Source organism: Pongo abelii, chromosome 1 (assembly GCF_028885655.2).
Source record: "Pongo abelii isolate AG06213 chromosome 1, NHGRI_mPonAbe1-v2.0_pri, whole genome shotgun sequence".
Taxonomy (NCBI): Eukaryota; Metazoa; Chordata; class Mammalia; order Primates; family Hominidae; genus Pongo; species Pongo abelii.
In genome coordinates this window covers 230,691,375-230,714,895 of record NC_071985.2, presented here as the reverse complement: position 1 = coordinate 230,714,895, position 23,521 = coordinate 230,691,375, and the positions used below count along the sequence as shown (strand labels likewise).

Genomic DNA, 23,521 nt, shown 5'->3' with positions numbered 1-23,521 from the left:
GAAGCGCACCCAGGCTTCCGGTGCCGGCTGTTTGCTGTCAGCCAGGATCAGCTTCTGGACACAGCGAGCCAGCTCAAGGGTGAAGGATTTGGGGCCTCCCACTTGGACAACAGAGGCCTACAGGGACAGGCACTGGGCCAACCTCCTGCCGCGGTCCCCTCCACTCTGAGATCTCGGCCCCTTTGAACTGAGCAAATCGCCTTAATAGAAATGATTTTCACTCAGAAAGCAAGGCAGGAACGTGTCACCCAAACCCTCTCTGCCCCACTCCCAAGGCACTCCATGTGATGGCAGGGCTGAGCTGTTCTCAGACGGCTCCAAGGACCCCACAGGTGCTGAGCCGGTGACCCTGGCTGCGGCTGTGATCTGAAAAGCCACAGGCGCAGTGGCCTTTCAGGACAATGTGGTCAGCTGAATAACGAACGTCCCCCAGAGATGTCCACATCCTCGTCCCCAGACCCTCATATAGCAGAGGGACCTACCTTTGCAGATGGGACTGAGTTGAGGATCTGGATGGGAGGTTATCCTGGCATATCCAGGTGGGCCCAACATGATCACAGGGTCCTTATAAGAGGGAGGCAGGAGGATCAGAGGGTGGGGAAGAGGAGATGTGAGCGTGGAAGCAGAGGTCAGAGGCAGGCAGGGATTGGCAGGTGCTGTGCTATAGGCTTTGAGGATGGAGGAGGGGCCACAAGACCAGGAATGCGGGCGGCCTCTATAAGCTGAAAGGGGCAAGAGACAGACTCTCCCCTAGAGCCTCCAGAAGGAGCACAGCCCTGCCCACGCCTTGATTTTAGCCCACTTTGGACTGGGCCTCACAGGACTGTCAGGTAATAAATCCGTGCTGTCCTAAGTGCTGAGTGTATGGTTATTTGTTACCGCACCCACGGGGCACAACTGCAGAGCACATCACTGTCGTCTCAGGAGTCACAGAGGCTCGGACCATCTGGGCTGGAAATCGGGGCTCCCAGTGCCAGCTCTGCCAGCCCAGCCCCCTGACTCCTGTGCCTCTGTGGGGCTGGTCACACAGCCAGGTTCACGGGAGCCACGTGCCCTGCAGAAGCTTGCTCCCTGGATTCCCTCCTCTGCAGACCTGTGATCCAGGACCAGCCCATGCCACCTACACACAGACCACACTGCCCACTGAGCCCTGTAGTGGGACCAGGGCCCCCAGGAAGCACTGGACCCCAAGACTCAGAGGCCAGTGTGGGGGCCTGAGCCTGAGGTTAGCAGGGCCCCAGCAAAGGCCGAAAGGAGCTTGGAGGCCCCTATGAGTCAGGCGACAAAACCTGCTTATTCCAGGGACAACGGCCCAGCCTGGAGGCAAATCCACTGTCCCTGTCCAGCCCCAGGCCAAGCCCCACACAGGGCAGGGGGCAGGCCAGAGAGTCCCCAGACAGCTGCAACATGAACCTGGGGGGAGCCATCTGGTGGGAGACGAGTGGGCTCACAGAGCGGCTATTTTAAGGAACAGCTGGGCCAGGATCCTGCTGCTGCCCTCGGCTAGATAGAGACTATGGACTTTGGCAGCCTCACAACAGAACTGTCAGCATACTGGCACACGGCGACACGGCTGTGCCAACACGGGCTGGTTCACCGGGAGCCTGGTGAGACCTGCAGTGTCTACCAGGCTGGGAGGTGGAGGAGCCTCAGGGAGCCCATGGGGCCCCCAGCGACCATCACCCACGTCCCACAGCTCCCAGCCCAGGACTACACAGGCAGGTGGACAGGCATGGCTGGGCTGCCTCGAACCAGCTGCCTCTGCAGAAACCACCCAAGACGCGCCCCTTCCGAAGCCCACCTGGACTTACAGGAAACTCGGAGGGCTCTGGGCCCCCGCCAGAAAGCTCCGCTCAAGGCAGTTATCAAGTTCCAAGCCCTGCTTTGTCCCCACACATGCCACGGGGTCCTCACCCCCAGGGAGCACAACCATAACCTACAGGCCCTTCTCCTCTCTCCCCCAAAAGCTGGAGCACGCTTTGGACCAGGACAGGGGCTCCCAGCTCCCGAGCGCCCAGCGACACCCAGCCAGAGGCCTTGGATGCTTCGCAGTCGCAAGGCATTTAGTGCCACTGTGGGTGGACCCGGCCTTGGCTGAGCCACCCAGCCGGAAGGCTGCCTACCCAGCGAAGATGGAGCCTGGACCCCCTAGGCCAAGCGACCAAGCCAGGGCAGGAGGAAGCCTTTGCCACACTGAGGGCGTGGTGCTTAGTCCTTCACGCAGGAGAGAGGCAGAAGCTCGGCCTGTCACTCGAAACAGCTAAGGAGGGGTGATGTCTCTAAGGAGCCATTTCAGGGCCCCCGCCAGCCACTGCCTATGCCCGGGTGATGCGGCTGATGACTCACTGGGAACGGCACACCCCACACCCCCTCCTCCAACTCCACCCCCTCCTCCAATTCTCGAGGGTGCCCAGCTCCAAGCTCTGTGGATCCCAGGGAGTTCAAAGCAACCACCTGGAGGGAGGCGGGCTCAGTGCAGGCGCCAGATCCCAGCTGCAGAGAGAGGCAGGATGGAACGAGGGCAGGGCTGTAACCTGCTTCCCAGGCCACCAGGGTCCTCAGCTGCCCACGCCTGTGGGACTCCAGGAAGAACGGCACCTGCCACATCCACAGACAGGACCCCAAAGGGGCTGAGCTCTGGGGACCCCGGAGACTCAGCTCCGGGGGTCTCAAAGGGCCTTTCTCTCCAGTCTGCCTTTTCACTTGACCCGCAGTCACCAGTGCCATGGGGAGCTCCCACAGACAAAGGCAGGGGATGTTTTTCTTTCCTCCGGTCAAGGGACCTGGCTGTTAGCAGCCTCTGCCGACAGCCCTGAGAGGGGACGGGGGTGACTGACTCCTCAGCGCCCACGGACCCTGTCCCAGAAGCAGGCGCTCCTGCCGGGCACTGCCCCACCCTGCTCCCTCCAGCCTAGCTGGCAGAGCCCTGGCGCAAACTTTAAAAAGAGGAAACAAAGGGAGCGCGCCGGGGAACGCCCTGGCCCCACCCGCCCTGCCCAGGCTCGCCCGGCGCCCACCTGGCCTCTGGTCACCGGCGCTCACGGGGTAGCCGGCCTGGCCCAGGTGACACGGGTAGCAGCCCCTCCAGAGGTAGCGGTAGTGCGTGCCCGCGACGCGCGCCAGGCCCCCCAGGAGCCCAAGGCACCAGAGCGCGGCCAGCCCGCGGTCCCGGGACGCCCCCATGGCCGGGTAGGCCGGCGGGCGGGAGGGTGCGAGGACCAACCGCGCTGCGCCCTAAGCCGGCGGCCGGGCAACGGGGCAGGCGGCTCGGGCTGGTTCTGGGTTCCGGGCGGGCGCGCAAGCCCAACCCCGGGATCCGCTCCGCTCCGCTCGGCGTCGGCCGGGAGCCGCTCTGGGCCAGGCGCGCCCCGCCCCTCGCCTTTAAGTTCTCAGCTTTCCCTCCGCCCCCGCAGGTAAAGGCCAAGTCCGCAGACGCTCGAGGGGGCCGCCCCCGGCCCCGCCCCGAGCCCCGCCCCGCCTGCCCCAGGGGGCAGCGCCGGCCCGCCTGCCCCGCGCATTCCAGAGTGCGCGCTCCCGGACGCAGATAGGGACCTAGGCACAAACGCAGACATCCACATGCGACCCACACAGACACAGGCACACAGACTCACGTGTGCAAACATGCACACAGGAGGTACACAGACACGCACGGACATACGCACAGGCACACACATGCACAAACGTGTGTTCTTGGAGCCAACACGGAAAGGAAGCCAAAGCAGCAAAGGGAGCCATCCTGGCCGGGCCGCGGGGCGGGGGAGGGGGGCCGCGGGGCGGGGGAGGGGGGCCGCGGGGCGGGGGAGGGGGGCCGCGGGGCGGGGGAGGGGGGCCGCGGGGCGGGGGAGGGGGGCCGCGGGGCGGGGGAGCGGGGCCTGCAGAGGCGGCTGATGGGGCTGAACTCTGACAAGGGTGGGGAAGATGTGGAACTGGTTTGAAGCTGCAGCACCGATGTGGAAACACTGGGGCTGAGACACCCCCAGTCACCACGTCCAGTGCCTGCACTGTCCTGTCCTCCCCTGGCCCAGGGCCCCATACTTGGAGGGAGCCTGGGTGAGGGAACGCTGGCATCCCTGCAGCAGGTGGTGACGGACAGAGAGCAAGGAGAACTTGCCTGCAGGGTGGCCAGCGGTGCCCAGGTGTCAGGCTGCAAAGGCCACAGAGGTGCTTCCAACCCCAGAGCCCTGGGTCCCCACGCTCCTCGAGGGCATAGCCCCGGGGAGGCAGTCCTCCCAGGGTGGGCAGCAGAAGGAACCACATATTAGAGCCTCGTCGAGCATTTAACCTCTGCAGGAGAGCCAGGGCTGTGATTCCGGCTTGGAACAGAGTCCCCAGAGCCCCCCATCCTCTCTGAGCCCCTTTTCACACCTATCCTTGGTGGGGGGTCACTGGGCTCCCACTCCGAGCCCCCATGGAGATGGAAGAGATGTGACCAGCAAGCTGTGGTGCTCAATGACCCTCAGCAGTGATCCCTGCCTGGGACCAGCCCAGCACCACCTCCAGCACTGGCGGTTAGGGTCCACAGGACTGGGCGCCCGCCCACACTGTTCCCAGCCTTTCCAGGAAGGCCCGAAAATCTCCCTCCGAAAGGCAGTGGAAGTGTCCCTGGAGCTCAGCCTGTTCCCAGAGATGCAGCCCGTGTCTCCTCTCAGAGGACAATAGGTGAGCGGTGGGGGCACAAAGCCACATGACTGGGGCCACTGCAGAGTCAGAAAGCTTGGGGACACCTTCCAGCTGTCAGGAAGGAGGACAGTGCATGCTCCCTGGGCCAGCAGGCCCTGTATGTGGGCAAGCCTGGGTCAGGAGCATAGCCACGGGTAGAGCTGTGGGGAAGAAGGACTGCCAACCTCAGCTGCGGCCGCTGTGCCAGGCCCTGGGCTCTGGGGATGCAGTGCCATCCTCACCATTCCCTGCAGGGGAGGGATACTGTCCCCATTTTAGAGGTGAGGAAACTGAGGCCCAGACAGACTAAGATGCTGTCCTCAGGTCAAATTCAATTGAGCAGAACTCCAGCCCCGGCAACTCAGGGAAGCAGGTGGCCCATCCCGGCAGAGCCTCCACCTTCTCTCCACTCTCCACTATAGCCAGGGCCCACCTGCCGGCCGAGACCCACCCCTCAGAAGCCTGCCCAGTGCTAAGATGTGGCAGAGAGCAGTCTCTGCTGGTCCAAGGCACCTGGGAGCAAGGGCTGAGGGGCCACCCTTGAGCACATGGGAAAGAAGAGGCTGCACCCCGTCCCAGCCTGTCCCACCTTGCCCCGTCCTGTCCGCCATCCAGAGGCCAGCCCGCCCCCTCGGCCCCCAACACCCTGCAGAAACGGGCCTGCCTGGGCCCTGCCTGTCTGCGGGGCCTCCTGGGGAGCCCCTCCCATCAGCCTCTGAGCCCTTGCTGTGAGGAGCCCCTGTAAATCTCACGGACAGACAGGCTGACGGGTCTGTTTGAAGGCACCTTCCACGCAGGGCGACATCATTTATGACCATAATGTGCATCTCATTGCCAACAGCTCACCAGTAAGTGCCAACAGAAGCTCAAGGGTCCCGCCCTCCGCAGCCACAGCCCAACAGGGCCTCAGCCCAGCAGTTTCCATGGAGGTAGGGGCCAGGCTTGAGAGGGGTGCAGGGGAAGACACCAGAGGCCAGGCCTGCAAGGGCACAGGCTGCGGAGGCAGCATCCATCCTCCGGGAAGTGCATGGCCGGCCGCCGTGTGAGCTCTCCCTGGTCGCTGTCCCTCTCCACCTGCTACAAGACGGGGACCAGTCCTCGGCGGAAGCCTGGGCAACAAAATCCCTGCACCTCCGACTCCAGTCACCCGCACCAACAGGCGACGGGGCTGGGGTCCTCCATCAGCACCCCATCTGGAGAAGGTCCCTCAAGAGGCCCTTGAAGGGATGCTGTCTCCCAGCTCACGCAGGCCCCACTCTGACACCCTCCAGGCTCCGGGAGGCATCAGCCACACCCTCAGGATCCCACGCTGTCCCCCAAGTCTTGCCCACCCTGGGAAAGGGCTCCTGCCTCGTGCTGTCTCGAGGAGGAGGGAGGAGCCCAGGAGCCGCTGCGTGAGGCCCCAAGCAGGGAAGATCAGGCACCCGGAGTCTACGGCCCGCCAGAGCCCACAAGCCCCAAAGGCCACTGAGCCGTGCACCGTGGCTTGTCCCAGTGGACCTGCTTGCTAGCGTCACACATGTCACCTTCTCAGTCAGTATGTTCTTAGTAAGAAGGAATAGAAGAGAACTACCCGGTGAGCCATTTTTATATGGACTGCATGCTGAAAAGGATCATATTTGCACCTGTTAATGTTAAATAAAATACACTATTAAAATCAATTTCCTCTATTTGTTTTTGCTTTTCCGACGTGGCCCGGAGAAACTGAGAGACAGTGTGTATGGCTTGTGTGTGTGGCTCACATTCTGTTTCTGTTGGACAGCCCCAGCTTTGCTAGTTAGAACTGAGGCCCCAGGCGAGCTGTGCAAATGCTCTGTGCCTCAGTTTCCCCATCTGTAACACTAGCACCTCCCTCCTGTGGGAAAAGCGCTTGACTGAGGGTCCATAAAAGTCAACAAACGTAGGAGTGGGAGGCCGAGTCTGGAGGCCTGACCATGCCCCTTCCCGGCCCTTTGCTCCAGCAGACACCCCAAGGCCACGCAGAGACCCATGGCAGAGACAGTGTCCAGAGCTGATTCCCAGAGGGCGGGGGACGTCCTGGGAACCGTCCACCTCCTAAGCCATGGTGGACACAGCCATGGTCCGGAGGCATCCTGGAAGCCAGCCGGGGACCTGAGCCCTGGCCCTCTCCCTTGATAGCCTTCACCTCCATACCCCCACCTCAGCACCCTGCCAGAGCCATCTGGGGGCCACCGCTCCAGCCCCTCCATTCCCATTGGGGCTGCCATCACCCCTTCCATTCATCTGGACTCCAAATCCCACGTCCATCCAGGGTGAGGGCTGGGCTACCACAGCCCGTGTGCCCAGTACCCAGTGCAGGACTGGGGCCACAGAGGTGGCTCCTGGCCCACTGAAGGGCTGTATGGCATGGCCACATCCCGGGGCCTCTCTGGCCTCAGTTTCCTCATCTGTGCATGGGCAGAGGCCTGAATGAGACCAGCTCAGGGGCCCTGAAGCAATGAGACACGTGACTCGAGAAGGAGAACCAGGGCCAGGTGTGTCACCACGACGGTGTCCGAGAGGTCCAGGCAGAGGAGGGCAGCCAACAGAGCAGGGCGAGCCTCCAGGGAGCAGCTGTCACAGCGCAGCGAGGCCTTCGTGAAGCTTCCTGACAACAAGTTCAGGCAAAGGAAATTGTCTTTTCTGCCCCGAAACCGCCAAGAGCTATGGGAGCCTCCTGGTATCACATCCCCATCTCACCCTCAGGGTCACTCGCATCAGATACCCTCATCTGACAGGCAGCAGGGAGGCTGCCCCTCTCCAGAAGGCTGCATCCAACCCTCTGGTCCCCCACACAGACTACCCTGGCCCTACACAGGCTCCTCCTATCCCGTAGCTGGGAGTCCCCCGCTTCTGCTCCCCTCCTTCTCGTCTGCTGCCCCATGCCCACCCGCCCACCTCCCCTCTGCCCTCACATACAGGCCATGATTCAACCCTCATTCTGCCCAGCTGGAACCCCAGTGTGGGGGACCCCCGGTGGCCCTGGGTCCTGCCTTCTGCCCACGGCTCCTGGGACATTCTTCTGTGGTTTTGCTAAGCCAGTTTCCAGAGGAGAAATGACTTCCCCAGGGTCACGCAGGGAAGAGAAGTGCAGCCCAGGGGGACCAGGTCCGACTCTCCCCCAAATCCTGTCCTCGCTAGGCCACCTCCTTCGGGTTCCTCCAGGGGAGTGGCTCTGGCGGGCACCCACAGGCACCCCTCTGGTTGGGCACAGTGTCTCTCCTGCTCATCACCCTCCCCAGGCCATGGCAGGCGCCAGGCAGGCTGTCGGGCAGGGCTCAGTGCTGCAACTCTCCAAGGGGGCATCCCCGGGGCCTGGGCAAAGTGTTTCTAGGCAACTCCAGCTTCACACCCTGGCTCTGGCTGTCCTCTGGTGGCCTCGGCTTCCCTAAACGAGCCTTCCCTGGCAGTCTAGACACTCACCCTTCCTCCCGCCCAACAGACCATGAACTCTGATGCATCCTTCAAAGACAGCAACTCAGAGGTCACCTCTGCAAAGCCTCCCCAGCTGGCCGGCCCACCCTAGGCTGGAACCCCCTACCCCTGCCCACCCTCCTTTACGACACCCCTTCATTGGCTCATTCATTTAGTTTTTCATTCAACAACGATGTGTGTGCTCACCACGGGCAGCACATGGCTCTGGGGTATGGTGGCACTGCCCCACCCAACTGAGACATCCATCCAGGTCCCCACGGCCTGGGAGAGCTGGAGTATAAATGAGCCCCAGCTGAAGCTCTGGGGTGCGGAGGGCTCTGGGCCGTCCCTTCTGCTAGGCTAGGGAGGAGCCCGGGTGTGGCCGTGGGGGACAGCAGCCCACCGGTAGAGAGCGCCTCCGAGGCCCAGGCTGCACCCGCAACACCCCCTCCCCGACTCAGTGCCGCCACCGAGTACATCCCGGCCGGAGGCTGTGGGGTCTGGAAGCTGTTTGGGAAATGCTTTCCCGATGTGGAAACGCTGCCGGCGTCTGTGCCTGGGAATGTGTGTGTGTCAGCAGAAGGCTCTCCCAGCCCCCAGCGGCTGGCTCCAGCTTCTCCCCTCTCCAAGCTGGGCGGCCACCAGGCTCCTGCCAGGACCCAGGCCAGAGCAAGGGCCAATGCCACCCCCAAATGTCACTGCTCCCCCTTGGGGCTGGGCCTTGACTCCGGAACTTCAGGCAAAACCAGAGCCTGGAAGTGGACGGGGTCCAGCCAACACCCCCGACTGCTGCGTGAGTCTGTCCCTCAGTGCTCACCTCTGACACCCGCTCCACAAGGCCCCCCTCTGGCCTTGCGGCTCAGGCGCCTGGACACGTGCCTCTACCTCCCTGAGAGGGAGACGATGCCGGGCTGTCCACGCTGCCCTGGCCTCTGAACGCAGAGCTAGTGTTGGGCAAAGCTGTGCTGGGTGTGGGAACAAGAGAGGCTGTGGGCATAGTGGGGGCTGCCTCCACCCAGGTTCCTAGGGGCTCAGGCATGGGAAGAGGGGGCCGCCAGTGGGGCCCAAGGGGGCCAAGGCCCCAGGCAGCCCAGTGCCCAGCCCAGTCTACCTCCTCAGCGGGCAATCTCCCCCCTAGCCAGGCCCCTGGGGATGGCATCACAGACCGAGCACCTGGCATGAAACAGGGAAGGAGCTAAGCCCTTGGCTGGTGGTGGGGGGTTGAGGGAAAGATAAATGAGAGAAAGGAGTGACACTCAGAGAAGCTACCAGGAGCCACGGCCCATAGTCCTGACCGAGGTGGCCATGTTGCAGGGAGAAGGTTACAGGCCCAGCAGGCACCCAGGTGGAGCGGCGATCATCACCGCCCACAACTACCTGCGTGTGCTCTGTGTGCCAGGCCAGGGGTGCTCCTAGGTGGGCAGGTGGACCCTGAACGAGTGGCTGGGGGGCACCGGGCCCTGGGCTCTGCCCTCACGGACACCTGCAGCTCACTCTTCCCCGCTCCCACAGAAGGCGGGAGAAGGCGGGTATGGCCACATGAGCAGAGGGCACGGGCATCACTTCTGGCCATGACATTTAAAAGCAAGTGTGAGATTCTTGGTCCTCTCATCCCACCCCTGCCCTGGGCACATGCACTGGTAGGGGGACTTGGCCTGGGGTCTGGATGGGATGATGGGGCAGGCCATGGACACCAGAAGGTAAGGGCGTGTCCCCCGCAAAAGTGCTAGTCCATGCACAGGTGGAGACCATCCCAGCTAATGCAGGGGGAGGGTGGAGATGGGTGGCCTGGGAGGGGCTGGGACCAGGCTTGGAGTGGGGGAAAGGAGCCACCCAGAGCAGCAAGGGGCACAGGGCTGCAAGGACAGGGCAGTGGTCAGTGTGCACCTGCTGGCCCCCACTGCAGACAGCATGGCCAGGAAGGTGCTAGAAGGAGGCCACTCTCAAGCTTCTCTTTAATCTGCCTTCGGGGGCTCAAGGCTCCTAAGCCCCAAAGCCCTCCCATGCCACCCCATCCCTGCCTGGCGGTTTCCAACCATTGACCTCTAGAGCCCAGCCCAGAGCAGGAGGTCCATTTGTGGTCTGGGGTCTCACACAGTCCAAGCTGCCTCCCTGCGGAGACAGAGCAGAACGGCCTCCCCAACGTTCCTCGCACCCTTTCTCCCACTGTTGCCACCACAGAACTTCTGTCAGGAGCAGGGGGGCCCCCACCCGGCCTCAGAGCACACAGGGCCTGGCAGGGGCCTCCCCGAACCTTTCCAATGTCAGCCTCATGGTAAACCCATTACCCTGTCTCCACTCCTCGCCCAAGCCAAAGGAAGGAAAATTGAAACCACCGCTGTTTCCGAGAGCCCAGCTGCCATTCCTGACTGCAGCTGTCCCTGGCTGGGGCCAGGCAGAAACAGGGGGGAGCTCCCTTCTCTTGTACACACCAGCCCCTGGGTGAGCCCAGGATGGAGTGGCCCTGTCTCCTGGCTCTGAGGGAGGCATCAGACCCCCAAGAGCAGCTCCCGAGAGCCCAAGGCCTGGTCTGTCCTGGTGAGGCTCTGCTGCGGGCCAGCGGAACATGGGTGCGTGTGTGTGTGCGTGTGTGACCACGCTGTCTGTGGGTTCTCTGTTGCCAGGCTCTTTCCCACCCAGCCGTGCGAGGCCCGGGGGCACCTGAGCCCTTGAGGGCTGACACAGCACCCGCTGGGGACGCAGCCCCCAGGCAAAGCCAGCCCCACCACCCGGGGCCCAGACTCTCGCTGGGACATCAGAGCTGCCAGGGGAGCAGAGAATGCAGACAGGCAAGAGGATGCCCCAGGTCTCACACTGTACTCAGAGGAGTGATCCGGGAGGCTTCCTGGAGGAGATGGCACTCAGCTGGCCTTCGGACATGACATTTTCAAGGACATGAACAGGCCTCAGTGGGGTCAAGAGCCCAGCAGGATCCCGGGGGTGAGGGGTAGAAGATCAGGGAAAGGCCTGGGCCGAATCCAGTGCTCAAGGGTGCCCTGGGGAAGAGATGGGGCGTGGTCGGGAGGCGGCCCAGGGCGCTGGGTCTAAGGTGCAGTGTCACTACAGACCCAAGGCCCAGAGATGAGCAGTGGCTGGGGACACAGGCAGCAGTGGCCTGCCATCAGGAGGCTGGCCCCCCGACAGAAAGGCCAGGTGGGGCCAGCAGAGATGCATGGGGGAGGGGCCAGGGTGGCTGTGGGAGATAAAAGTAGAGGGAACACGACGGGAGACGGGGAGGCTCAGGGGGCTCAGCGGGGTCTCTCCTTCCTAGGAACACGGCCCCACCTGCACACGCCTGGCTCAGCGCCCCGGCCCTGCCAGGAGGGAATGGTGGGTTCCACTCTCAGGAGGCACAAGGGGAATGTGACTTGGCCCAGGTCATGCAGGAGACACCTGCCCTCCTGAGGTAACCGCAGCTCTGAGAGTTCACAGCCCCTGACGCTGGGGCGCAATCGCCCCAACCTCCTCATGAGTAGCCCCTGGGAAACCAAGCTGGGGCCACTGGGGCTTCCGAGAGGACTAGAGAAAAGTGTCTACCTGGCGCCTCAGTTTCCCCAGCCCAGGAGGCCCTTGGCTTGGTGGCAGAAGCTTCTAGGACAAGGGCAAGGCCTTGCCTGAAGCATCCACTGGTCACCTTCCCAGGCCCAGGCTTATCTTCCCAACAGATGGCTCCTGGGCCAGGCCAGGGTCCCAGGGTACGCTGAGCTTTGCCACATGAAGGTGTCCACTGAGCCTCCCCAAGCTCCAAGTCTGAGGACTGCAGCCTCCGAGAGTTACGCAGGCCTCCGGGGTCGCACTTGTCCAGCATCAGGGCTGGGATCCAAACTCAGGCCTTCTGGGCTGCTGCCTAAACCCACCGGCCCTTCAGCCCTCCGTGTTCATCTGGAGCACCGCCACAGATGCCTGCAGGCTGCCCAGCTCGGGGTGTCCTCCAGGAAACTGCCCCAGCATTCTGGTTCTGGGCAGTCAGAGAAAGCCTCTTGTCTTTCTGTTGCTGGGCTGGCTCTCACCGCTGACGCTGAAGGCTATTATTTTCCCGGCTTGGCCTTAACTGAGAACGTGCCTGCCAGGGTCTGCTCATTAGAGTCGGGAAATGAAAGCTTTTCACTCGCGCGCCTCGGACAGAGGAGGCCTCTGACCACAGACGCCCCGTCGGAAATGCTGCCATCCTGCCTAGAAGGAACACACTTTGCAGCCGGATTTCCCGCTGCATTGGGAAGACAGCCAGCTGAAGGATGCTGGCCTGGGGAGGCCCAGATTCAGCCACCCACAAGAACGTGGCCCCAGCTTTGCAACTGGAAGGCCCAGGTTCAGGCCTGGGCTCCAGGGCCCATGGGCGAGGGACGCTGAGGCCTCACCACACCTCCATCTCTTTCCCTGCGAGGGCAGCCTTCCCCACAGCTGTGTTTGCTTGTTCACTCCTGCTGCTCCTACAAGACGCCTTAGTCTGGGTAATTTACAGACCCCTGGATGTATGTCTTACAGCTCCAGAGGCTGGGAAGTCCAAGATCCAGGCACAGCAGACCAGCCCTCTGGCTCCTCCAGGGCGGCTTCTCCGGGCAGCTTCACAGGGCAGAATGGGAACCACTCCCTCCGATCTTTTCTGGGGCAGTCATCCCATTCCCCAGGGCAGAGCCTTCCCGGCCTCCTCACTGCCTGCAAGGCCCCACCTCTTCACACCATCACATTGGGGAGTCCATTTGAACGCAGGAATTTTGCAGGGACAGTGACATTCAGGTCACGGCACCAGATGTTTATGGAATACCCACTAAGTGCCAGGCGCTTCTGGCATGGGGACTGGGAATGAGTCAGAAGCCTCTTCCACATCCAGAGAAGCCACCAGCTAGAAGGGGAGATGGCATCCTGGGGCCAAACAGTCAGCAGCCCAGGCGTCAGGGCTGGGTGGGGCCAGGCACAGGCTGGGGCCCTGGAGGTTGCCCTGGACTTCGAGAGGCTCTGGGCATCTGTCCCCTCTGCCACCCTCCAGCTCTGACTCCGCAAATGCTTCTGCGCTCTCTGGGCCTCTTGCACCACTCTCTAAATCCCCCATGGCACTGCCCCGTGGGGGGCCTCCGCACTGAGCGTCATGGAGTGGGGCTGCCGCCCAGGCTTGGCATGGAGTGTGGGTCGCACAGCTTGCGGAGGCTTTCGGCCACCATGACCACTTTTCCGGTTCAGCAAGACCACATTGTCCCAGGAAGCGACAAAGTCCTGGAAGCATTAAAGCCTCCCGGGAGACTCCCGTGGAAATGCCGTTCTTCTGGGTGGAGGCCCTGCCATGGGTGGGACAAAGAGTTGCTCCCACAGGAAGGTCAGAGAAAAAGCTCCAGCACCAAGGGGCTCATGGAGTGCAGGCAGACATGCGGGCACCTGGCCTGGGTGCCAGGACCTGGGTCCAAATCAGGCCCCCTTGCCCACTGGTTTCTCCCGTGCCTGGGCTCCGCAGGAGAGGCACAGCTGGCCCAAGGGGTGCAGCCGGTCAGCTCCCAGGCTTCCTAGTCCACAGCCCTCAGTCACTTCCCACATGCCTTCCTCTCCCTGGGGACAGTGGGGACCTGGCAGTGCCCTCAGGCAGCAGGCAAGGGTGTGAAAGGCCGAGCCCACAGTGGCAGCAGAGAGTGGGCGGGGATGGGTGGGAAGGGCAGAGCGACAGACTCCCGGGCACAGGGGCTCCCTGGGGGCACCGTGGGGGGAGTCTCTGGTGGTCTGTGCTACCTTGAGCTCACCCCCTTACAGCAGGTCCGTTTGCTCCTGAGAAGGGTGGCATCCCACAGAGCCCACCCGTGTCCCACAGACACTCCAGTGAAACCCCAGCTCCACCCTGGAAACCCCCGTGGCCAAGTAGCAGCTGAGAGCCGGGGCCGGCACCGAGAGGGAGGGAAGAGCTGCCACTTCCACCAGAGAAGGCGCCTGCTTCCGCCCAGCCCTGGCCTGGCCGCCTCCCCCCACCCCCGGCTGCCCCCTTTTCCCATGATCCCTCCTTATCTCCTGGAAGGAGGGGTCAGCCGGGGTGGGAGCACACAGCGTCGGGGCTGAATCCAGCCCCACTGTGGGAAGGCAGCCCTCGGGCCTGGATAGGTAGGGTCCACCCGGCCCTGGAGGCCAAGGGCAGCACTGCTTCCTCCTTCTGAACAGCACAGAACAACTCTCCCCATGACATTGTCACTGTGCTCTTCCAGCCAAACCATGGCTTAATTCGAGGGTTGGACCCATTTTATAGGTGAGAATGTTCACAGGACTGAACTCTACCCCAGCTGGCAGTGGAGGGAGGAAGCTGGGCTTGCATGGAGACCTGCCAAGGGTCCCCAGGCCTGGATGTAGGGTCCTGGCCGCCCCCTACTCAGCCTGATGTGGGGTCCTGGTCCCCGAGGACCGTGGTCAACAGGAGGCAGAGGAAGGCAGGTGGAGAGAGTGGGGAGCCCAGGCCGAGGGAAGGATGGGCCACGCGAGTGGGGCGGCTCTTCTCTCTGTCCGGGCCTGGGCCTCAGCGCTGGGTGTTTCTCTGCAGTCCGGGCCGTGGGCCCAGAACATTTTCCCCAAATCCTCTAGATTGCTGTAAGGGCTGAGAGCATGACTCGCCGCATTTTACAGAGAGAGACTGGAGTTTAGAGTGGCAGAGCTACTCACCCAAGGCCACACAATAAGGAGCTAAGGGAAGTTCAAACCTGGCCCTCGCTGACACCAACGGCTGCTTCTACAGTGGCATCCTCAAAGCGGCTTCCCTGGAAGGCCTGGGCCATCCTGGAGGTGAGCTCGGGGTCAGGCAGCCCGGGCAGGAGCTCTACAGTGGAGCCTGAATTCCTCCCCAGGGCCTGCTGGCTCCGGCACGCACAGGCCTGAGCCCACCTGCCCAGGGGCCTGGGAGGAGGGTGGGCACATGTCAGAGGCCGCGCCCTGCCCGGGAAATGGCAGAAGCAGCGGCAGGCATCCAGCCTCCCCTGGGAGATGAGCCCACTCCAGACTGCCCAGCCCAGCAGAGCAGAGCTCAGCTCCTGCCCCAGGCCAGTCTCCCAGAACATGACAAACACACTGGCCTGGAGACGCTCCCGGGGCCGGGGCCAAGGCACCCTGAGGCCAGGCTCCTGCGCCAGCACTCACTCAGAGCTTGATGGGGCCGAGTCATCACTGCAAGTGGGTTCTGGGTCCACCCCATCAACTTGGCACACACTGCCCTGCCAGGGGTCCCCAGGCCCTGTGGGTGACCAAGCAACGCGGCCCTTCCCTGCTCCGAGCGGCCCGAATCCTGCGTTCGTGCTCATGCTCGGCTGCCAGCACGCCCTGAGCCATGCGCTCACTCACTCGCTCAGCAAGACGACGTTTTCGGGGGAGGCTGGGCTGGCAGAGGGACAGAGAAAACACAGCAGGCTCCTGGCCTTTGGCAGGGCCCCCTCGGCCACATGGTGACTTGGAGCCCTAGCCATCCCAAACACGCAGAGCTGGGGGTGAGAACCCCCGGGCGGGAGGCGGGGCGAGGCCAGGGATGAGGCAGGAGAGGAAGTGTCGGCACTGCTGGGAGGCAGAGTCTGTGGCCCGGTCCCTGGCCGAGATGCCGTCTAGCCTCCTGGCTGGCCCCGGGTCATCTGGTCCATGCCTCTGCCTCTGGCCAGCTCTGCCAGATGGCAAAGACCTTTCCCGTCCATGGGGACCCCTGGCAGAGAGATTCCAACACCTCCTGAAGGGATACGGGTCGAGGCCTGGACCTAATGTGTTTGCCGTCACCATGCAGTGTCTGTCATGGAGTTGACATTCCAGAGGCCCACCACCCACCGTGCCTGGACGCCCAGCCCGCGTCAGCCCTGGAGGGGATAAACACGGCCGGCAGCCCCAGAGCATGAATCACAAGACCCCCAGCTCTGACCATGGGCAGTGGGAAGCCCATTCACCACCCAGAGCTGCTCTATCGCAGGAGGGCCTCTGAGTGCCGCACCACTCGCTGACACAGCAGACGGGAGTATGGTCAGTCTGTCTTCCGAGGCCTGACACACACCTGCCAGGGACCCCATTACAGGGCCCCCCCACCACCCCAGGCTGAGAGAGACATGGAAGGCCCAAGCATCAGGCTAACCCTCTCCGCCCAGCATCGCAGCGGCATCAGGCTAACCCTCTCCCCACAGCATCGCAGCAGCCAGCCTGACCAGGCTCTGGAGCCCACAGACCTAAACAGGGGCTCCTAGGGCTGCACGGCGGCACCTGTCCCCTCTGCCCCCGAGCACTGTCTGCACCCTGTAACAGGTGCTCTCAACTCCGGAGCACAGCCTTTGTGCAGGGGCCCCCGGGGCCTCTCTGTTGGCTTCCCTGGGCCAGCCTGGGTCAGTGGAGCTCCTCCTAGGAGGGACTCCCACACAGCATCCTGGGCCACCTCAAGAGCCTGCCCTCATGCAGAGGCTGCTGGAACAGGCCCCGACATCAGCAGACGCTGGCCAGCCTGGGGAGTGCTCCACACACCGCAGCCCTGGAGCATCGGGAACCTGCCAGGCAGCCCCCTAGCCCAGCCCCCCAGCAGGGTCTTGGGCCTCTCACTCTGCTCTGCCTGGTGTTCCCAGCCACAGGCACTGAGGCCACACCACGCCCCACCAAGGCCCGGCACCAGCCCTGGCCTGGCAGACCCAGGGCTTCCCACACACCATCAAGGAGTGGGGTTTCAGACCCCATGCAGCAACTAGGGAGACGAGCGGGCTTGGGCCGGGGAACAGCGGGGCAGAGGAGCCCATCTGGAGCTGGGGGCCGGGTGGCCGAGGGGGCAGGTGGCATTCAGGGCTGGGTCCAGGCTGACCTCGGGAGGATGGCTCAGGTCACCAGATGGTGACCCTCCCTTTGCTCCCTACCCCAGCTGGGCAAGCACCCCCACTTTAAAGGGGGCATATACAAGGATCTTGGGGGAGAAGGAAGCTGCCTGGGTCCCATGGCTTGGCGGCGGGGGCAGCCCTCTCCCCAGGACACACAGGCCCCCACCCCGTCAGTTACAACAGGGGAGTTTCAGGGGCCGGGGAGGGTGCCTGTGTTGGCTGCGGGTCTTCGTGCTGCCTCCGCAGGGACTCCCAGCCCCAGGGACACCAGCCCAAGAGGGGTGCACTGCTTCCCCAGGGTTGAGGTAAAATCGGTTCAGCACAGGCCCCCCACAATGCCAGAGACCAGGTAGGGGGGTCTGGTCTTAACCCTGACACCCCAATCCCTGCCGGTGAGCAGCCCTGGTGGGGGCTGAGTGGACCCTTCTGAGGGACTGCACAGGCAGCCGCGGCGGGGGGAAATGTAAGCTGCCCCGTGCCTCCCGCGTCCCACCTGGGACAGGCTCCTCGGTGGGTCAGAACCTCCAGCTCCAATGTGTGGAGGTGGCCAAGTCCTGGGGCCATCCCACGCCTGGAGTGGACAAGGGTGGGGGCCCTGCAGGAGACAGGGCATGACAGCTAGGCCTCTCCTCATCCTGGGTCTGGGAGGGGGTTCTCCTTCCTTCGTCCTGCCCAACTCCACCTGCACCTGGCTCATCCCGGAGCCTCTGGGGCTTTCTGCCAGCCCAGTGGAGCCCCTTTCACAGAAACCAAGGCAAGAGCCAGAGTGGAGTGGGGGTCCGGGAGCTGGCGGGGACTGTGCACAGGTGGAGCCACCCTTCCTCCTCACTGAGCCGGGGCTCCCAGGCCTCCCAGGCCCCGCAGGTCACAGCAGCTTCTCCCCTCCCCCAGCCTCCCACTGGCCACAAGCACAGGCTGGAGAGGAGCACACAGAATCTGTTTCTAGAACATCCCAGACAGAGCAGATGCCCCTCCCACCTCCCCTGACCCCAGGTCCAGCAGGCTGGCCCCTGTCCCCCTCCAGACGGCTCGCAGCTGGACAGCTGGAGACAGCGTTGGGTTTGGCAAAGGAAGTTCTGGGAGATGATGACAGTAAGTGTCTGACCCGGGACAGCAGAGCAGAGGCCTGAGGACTCTCCCAGGAGCCAGGCTGCCCAGACCCACCCCAGGCTCAGATGAAAGGGCAGAGGCTGGAGCAGGCAAAGGAGTGTGAGTGGGAGATGGGGACAGTTTGGGGCCCCCACCACCACCCTCCTCGGCCTCCTCCCCCACCTCAATCCTAATCTGTTCCCGTCTCTCCCAGTGGGTTTTCCTTCTGCCTGTCCTTGACTTTGCTGCCAGCCTGCCAGCCATGGCGGGGCTGAGCTACAGGGTCTGCTCGGAGCTCGCAAGCGCTTCTAGCCCCAGGCCTTGCCTGAGCCGTCCCTGCCCGCCCCTGCTTCCTCCTGCATGGCCCCCAAGGTGCCCCCCACCAACACCAGGTCCTCTGAGTCCCCACAGAGGCAATGTCAGGAGTGGGGAGCGAGTTGGGTGAGGAGCACCCCAGGTGGAGCCCTTGGAGCAGCCTGTGGGGCGGGAAGGGGGCTGCCCAGGAGGCCACCGAGGCGGGGTGGCAGTGGGCTGGGAAGGGAGGCCGAGGCGGGGTGGCAGTGGGCTGGGCCATGCCCTACCTTGGCAAGTCTCGCCATCACCCTGCAGCTGGTGTCTGGGGGAGGGGGCAGTGGCAGTAGAAGCCCCCCACGGTATCCCGGCACCGACCTGCACAGCCCCCGTTGGCGTTGGCACACTCACCCACATCTGCGAGGAGAGAAGCAGCTGAGGTGCCAGCCACACGGCCACCTCCTCCCTCCAGCCTCGGCCTACGCAAGGCCTCAGAGGGATGAGGCTCAGGGCTCCCCACAGCACAGGGGACATTCTCCAGCAGAACAGGCCCCGCAGGAGGGAGGCCTGGGTGTGGAAACCCAGCAGCAGGGGAGCCACACTGTAAAACGGGTCCCTCCCTCGCTCCCAGGGAAGGTGGCCTCTCCCCGGGCCTTCAGTGAGGTGTGACTTGCAGGAGCAACATTTGGGTATGGCTTGGCAGAGGAGGCGGCCCTGCTCCCATAAAGCAGCCACACCCTTTCTGCGAGTCCCCAGAGATCGGCCGCTGTCTGTGCTCTGGTCAAGTGGTCTGCCACAGCTTTGGGTTTTCAGGAAACACCCGGCTTCCCTCGGCTCTGAGGCCAGGAGGAGCTTCACTGTCACCTGCACAGCAACACCCCCTCCCGCCTTTGAACAGCCCCAGGCCCCATCCTCCCTTCCTGGCGTGTCTCTGGGGATCTCGTGGCATCTGAGTTGGGCCTGGAGAGCAGGTTAGGAGCCCTGAACACCATGCCATGTTGCCGAGCCCAGCCTGCCAGGACCCAGAGCCCATGCTCTAGCCCGCCCTCCGTCTTTGCGGGCGCGGGAATGTGGCGGTTCTCCCGGGGTGCACCTCTGCCTGGTTCAGGCAGCAGGACTCCCCCCGGGACATGGTCCTGGGGCAGAGGCAGCGTCACTGCCTCCCCACACAAGTGACTGGGCTGGTAGGAGCATCAAGGGAAGAAGGAAATCAAGTGACCTGCCGTGAGAAGGTGTGGGACCCAACTTGAGGTGACACAGGGACCAGGCGCGTCTGCCCACCCACACCTGCTGAGCTGCACCATCCAAGGTTCCAGGAATGTTCAGCCCCCTGTGCCCCTGCCTCTAAAGGCCAAAGGCTGGGCCCTCCCCAGCTGCATGGGGATTGGAACCCGGAAGCAGGCTCAGAGCCAGTGGAGCCCCCAGCATGCTGAGGACACAGATGACCAGACGCCAGCCCAGCCCACAGGGTGCTGTTCCCAGAAGATGAGGCCGACCTTTCCCACCAGCACCCCAGACAGATGGAACACAGTGCGGGCCTTTCCAGACCTGAGCTGGCCCAAGGCTCCCCAATGCCGGGGGCATTTCTCTCTGCACCTCCTTAGGACAGGCCCTGGAAGAGCCCTGGGTGGGGCCAAAGGCCTCAGGGTGGCCACAGTCCCATGAGAACGGGCCGAGTGGAATGCAGGCCAGCCGTCTCCGGACTGTTGGAATGCAGCTGTCAGCATAGCCCTGTGGAGGTCCATGGTGGGAATTTTTTGGGAATTCCTAGAGAGTTACTCAGGGCGAGACGGAGGCTGGCCAAGGCCAGGGGTCAGAGCCAGGGTGCCCAGGGTCCCCTGTCTGCCTGGCCCCGAGAGACTGCCCTGGCAGGCAAGCAGCAGCCCCTTCTCCAGTGTGGGGCAGGCACCCAAGCTCTGGGACCTGTCCTGACACTTGGGCCTCGAGACCAGGTGGCTGGGAGGGCGGTGTCCAGGCAGGTGGGGCTAGACGCCAGATGAGCTTCCACACAGCTGCTGGCACAGCTGGGTCCCCAGCTTCCCAGGCCTGGAACACAGCTGGCCACGTGAGCACAGGTCCCCAGCACCGGGGCAGCCTCACAGCCCCCTACCCCGACCCTGCTAGGCTCCACGGGGAAAGGAGCCCACTGCAGCTGGGGGCCTTCAGGGACCCCCCACACCCACAGGAAAAGCCCCTAAGCCTGGCACAGGGGCTGCAGGGTCTGGCACTCAGGACAGCCACCGCTGCCTGGTCACCCTCACTGAGGCTGCAATCGCCCCTTGTTCCCCCAAAGCCCCCAACCCCAGCATCTCCATGCTGGCTGGGACCCCGCCTTGGGTACCTGCGGGCACCGCCTCCACCCCAGGCTGGGCTGAGCGCTAACATCCCCATGGCTCCGTGTTGGGTGATCTGCCCCCAGCTGGACCATGCAAGCTCTGGTGGGGACTGGCCCCACTAGTCTCGGGGCCCCCATGCTCAGCCCAGAACAAGCGCACAAGGGCCGCAGGAGACCCTTGGTGAATGCTGAAGAAGCTGCAGGTGGACCGGCCACCAGGAGAAAAGCCAGAGCCCGACAAGGCAGCTGGACCTCCCCCCACCCCTGCCTCAGGCTTGGGCTGGAACTCTGGGCACCAGGCAGGCTGATGCCCCACGGCCACAGGCAAACCTGGGCCCAGGATGGAGAAGTTCAGCTCCAGGAGCAGGTGACGGCTCCTCCCCAAAGCCGGCAGAAGCCTCTCTTTCCTCCAAAACCGAGGACCAGGGTGTTCAGGGCTCCAGTCTAGGTGAGAAGATGGGGGGCTGCTTGGGGGCTCTGGGGGCACATGGTCATGCTCGGGTCTAGGCTGGCAGACGGCAGGCACCCCATTGATTGACTGCATGCAGAAGGGTCCATCGATTCACCGAAGACACTGGCATGGGATATCCAGGGCCACTTGGCCCCACTGCTCCCCACGGCTCACCCCGCTCTCTGGCCCCACAAGGGCTCCAGCTTGGGCTATGGGCATCACTTGTGGCCTGGAATTTACCTGGGCAACACTGCAGCCCAGGGAACCACCCGGAGGCTGACCAGCCTTCCCGTACAAGGTGAGTCTTGAGCAGGGGCCTCTCAAAGCCCAGCTACGTGGGCACCAGACAGGACCCTTGCTCTAGCTTCTCCCAGGGATGACCCAAGCCCAGGCACGGGTGGGCGGTCGAAGGTCAGAACCAGGCTAGGCTCTGAGTCTTCACCTGGAGACTCACAAAGGCCGCCCTCACCACTTCTCACCAGCCCCAACCCAGGGGTCCCCGCTCTCCCCAGAACTGAAGTGATGGTGGATGCCACCTGGTGAGTCCAGCCTGAAGGGTGGTGAGGGGAAGGCTCCATGCCCCCAGCCCTCCCCATCCTGGGAGTTTTCTACCAGCAGAAAGCAACGGCTCCCTCCACAAGTTAAATCCAGAGGCGCCATAGACCCAGCAGTCCCACCCCTAGGCACCTGACTAAGATAAATAGAAACAGGGATTCAAACCACGGTGTGTGCACATGCTCACAGCAGCCTTATCCACAGTCATCACGAGGGGGAGGCCACCCGGCTGCCCACCAGCAGGTGATGAGGACGACAGCGAGGAGGAACCTCAAACCTCGTGCTGCGTGAAAGGAGCTCATCTCGAGAGGTCACACAGTGTAGGATGGGGCGTAGCTGCTGGCGGGTCTGGGGTCTCCTGGGAGGGTGAGGAAAATGTCTCGGAATGAGATAGAGGTGATGGTTGCACAGCACGATGAATGCACAAAGGGTCGCTATGTTTCAAAGCGGGTTATTTTATGCAATGTGAATTTCACCTTCATCTAAGAAAAAAGAAAAAAACGTCATCCCAAGACTGGATTCTGCACCTCACTTCTCCAGCAGTTTTGGTACAGAAGGAAGCAGGCGTGCCCAGGCCTCCGGGGTGCTCCGTGCCGGATCTGGCCCCATGCCAGGGGCCTAACTCAGCAGCAGTGACTGCAATGTCACAAGTGCCCAGCAGCCACCCAACCGGGGCAGGGCTCCGAAGACCCAGCCCTTGCAGCCGATCCAGCAAGCACAGGCTGCAGAGTGAGAACCTGAGGGGAGCAAGAGGGGGCCCACACCCCCACTGCCCGTGCACTCACCCTGGGGTACCCAGTGTCCCCTGTGTGCTGGTCCATTGGCAGGAGACCCTAACGGGTGTGAGAGTGGGGCTCTCAGATCAGCCGCCAGGTGTCGACAGGGCCAGGATCCGAGGCTCCAGCCGGCCGGGGCTGGGCAGCTGCCTGTGTGCCTTGGGGCCCCGGAGTGTGAGGCAGGTGAGGAAGAAGATGTGGCTCCCAGCTCCGAGAGCCAGGCCTGTGTGGCCATGTGGCTGGGCAGCTCCCCGCTAGCGATGCCAGCCTCCTGGCCTACACCAGGCCAGGTGCCCCACAGATGTGAGGCTGCCAGACCCAGCCCCCGTGGTGGTGAGACACCAGGGGCTCCGCTTGGGTGTGGCCCTGCCCCATGCAGGTGACAAAGTGTTTCCTAGGACCACACCTGGGGATGGAGCAGCTGGCGTCAGCCTGCTCCTGCATGCAGACCCCAGGGGTCTCAGCCAGCATGAATCACTCTGGGAGAGGCTGCTGGGGACGACAGGACCTAAAGGGCCAAAGGGGTGGGATGTGGGGAGCCTCCACCAGGAGAAACTCTCGCCAAATTCCAAGTCAACGGGCAGGATCAGGCCCTGAGCCAGTCCAGCTCCACACGTCACTCTGGGCAGTGCCTCCCCTGGGACCAGGCACTGGCCATGTGGCCAATACAACCCCTTAGCAGGCTGGCTGGAAACCCTCCCTGGCCAGACACAAGGTCAACACAGACCCAACACATGCTCCCAGGATGCGGGCCAGCTTCCGCCCTCTCAGTGGTCACAGGCTGGCTCTGAATTATATTGCCACAGCCGCAGGGGACAGGAGACAGCACCCCGCCAACCCTCCCCACACACCCCTCCACCCAGACACACCACACTGCAGGGGAGCCCGAGATGGGGCTGCTGGATAGGGGCATCTGAGATGGGGGAGCTGGATGGGGGCATCCAGAAACCAGCAGGGCTGTGGCTTCCATCAGGAAAACCAGCCACTCGGGTGATCACCCTGCCCGAGGCCACCCTTTGGGAGCCCCTGGCACTTGTAAAGCCCCTGTCACCTCCCAATCCATGCTTCCACACAGGAGCCTGAGAGCTGAGCTCCCTCTGGTGCCTGTGTTCAACCAAGCCTTGCTGGGTGCCCAGGTGGGCCGTGGTAGACATCAGCAATCCCA

General features: G+C 63.4%; 1 protein-coding gene across 50 annotated transcripts in view; it reads right to left on the bottom strand.

The window, feature by feature from the left end:
- Positions 1 to 23,521, bottom strand: part of LOC100434611 (multiple epidermal growth factor-like domains protein 6) — a 123,931-nt gene that overhangs the window by 40,805 nt on the left and 59,605 nt on the right. For 12 of the 50 annotated variants that reach the window (XM_054542471.2, XM_063715692.1, XM_063715678.1 and 9 more), the window contains exon 1: positions 3,018 to 3,394. The exons of 30 other annotated variants lie outside the window; for them this stretch is intronic. In XM_054542471.2, coding sequence (XP_054398446.1) covers positions 3,018 to 3,183 — 166 coding nt within the window. In that variant the 5' untranslated portion in view covers positions 3,184 to 3,394. Of the gene's footprint in view, positions 1 to 3,017; positions 3,395 to 23,521 lie in introns of those variants that run through there. 8 more of the 50 variants (XM_063715682.1, XM_063715695.1, XM_063715710.1 and 5 more) reach the window with 3 other exon arrangements.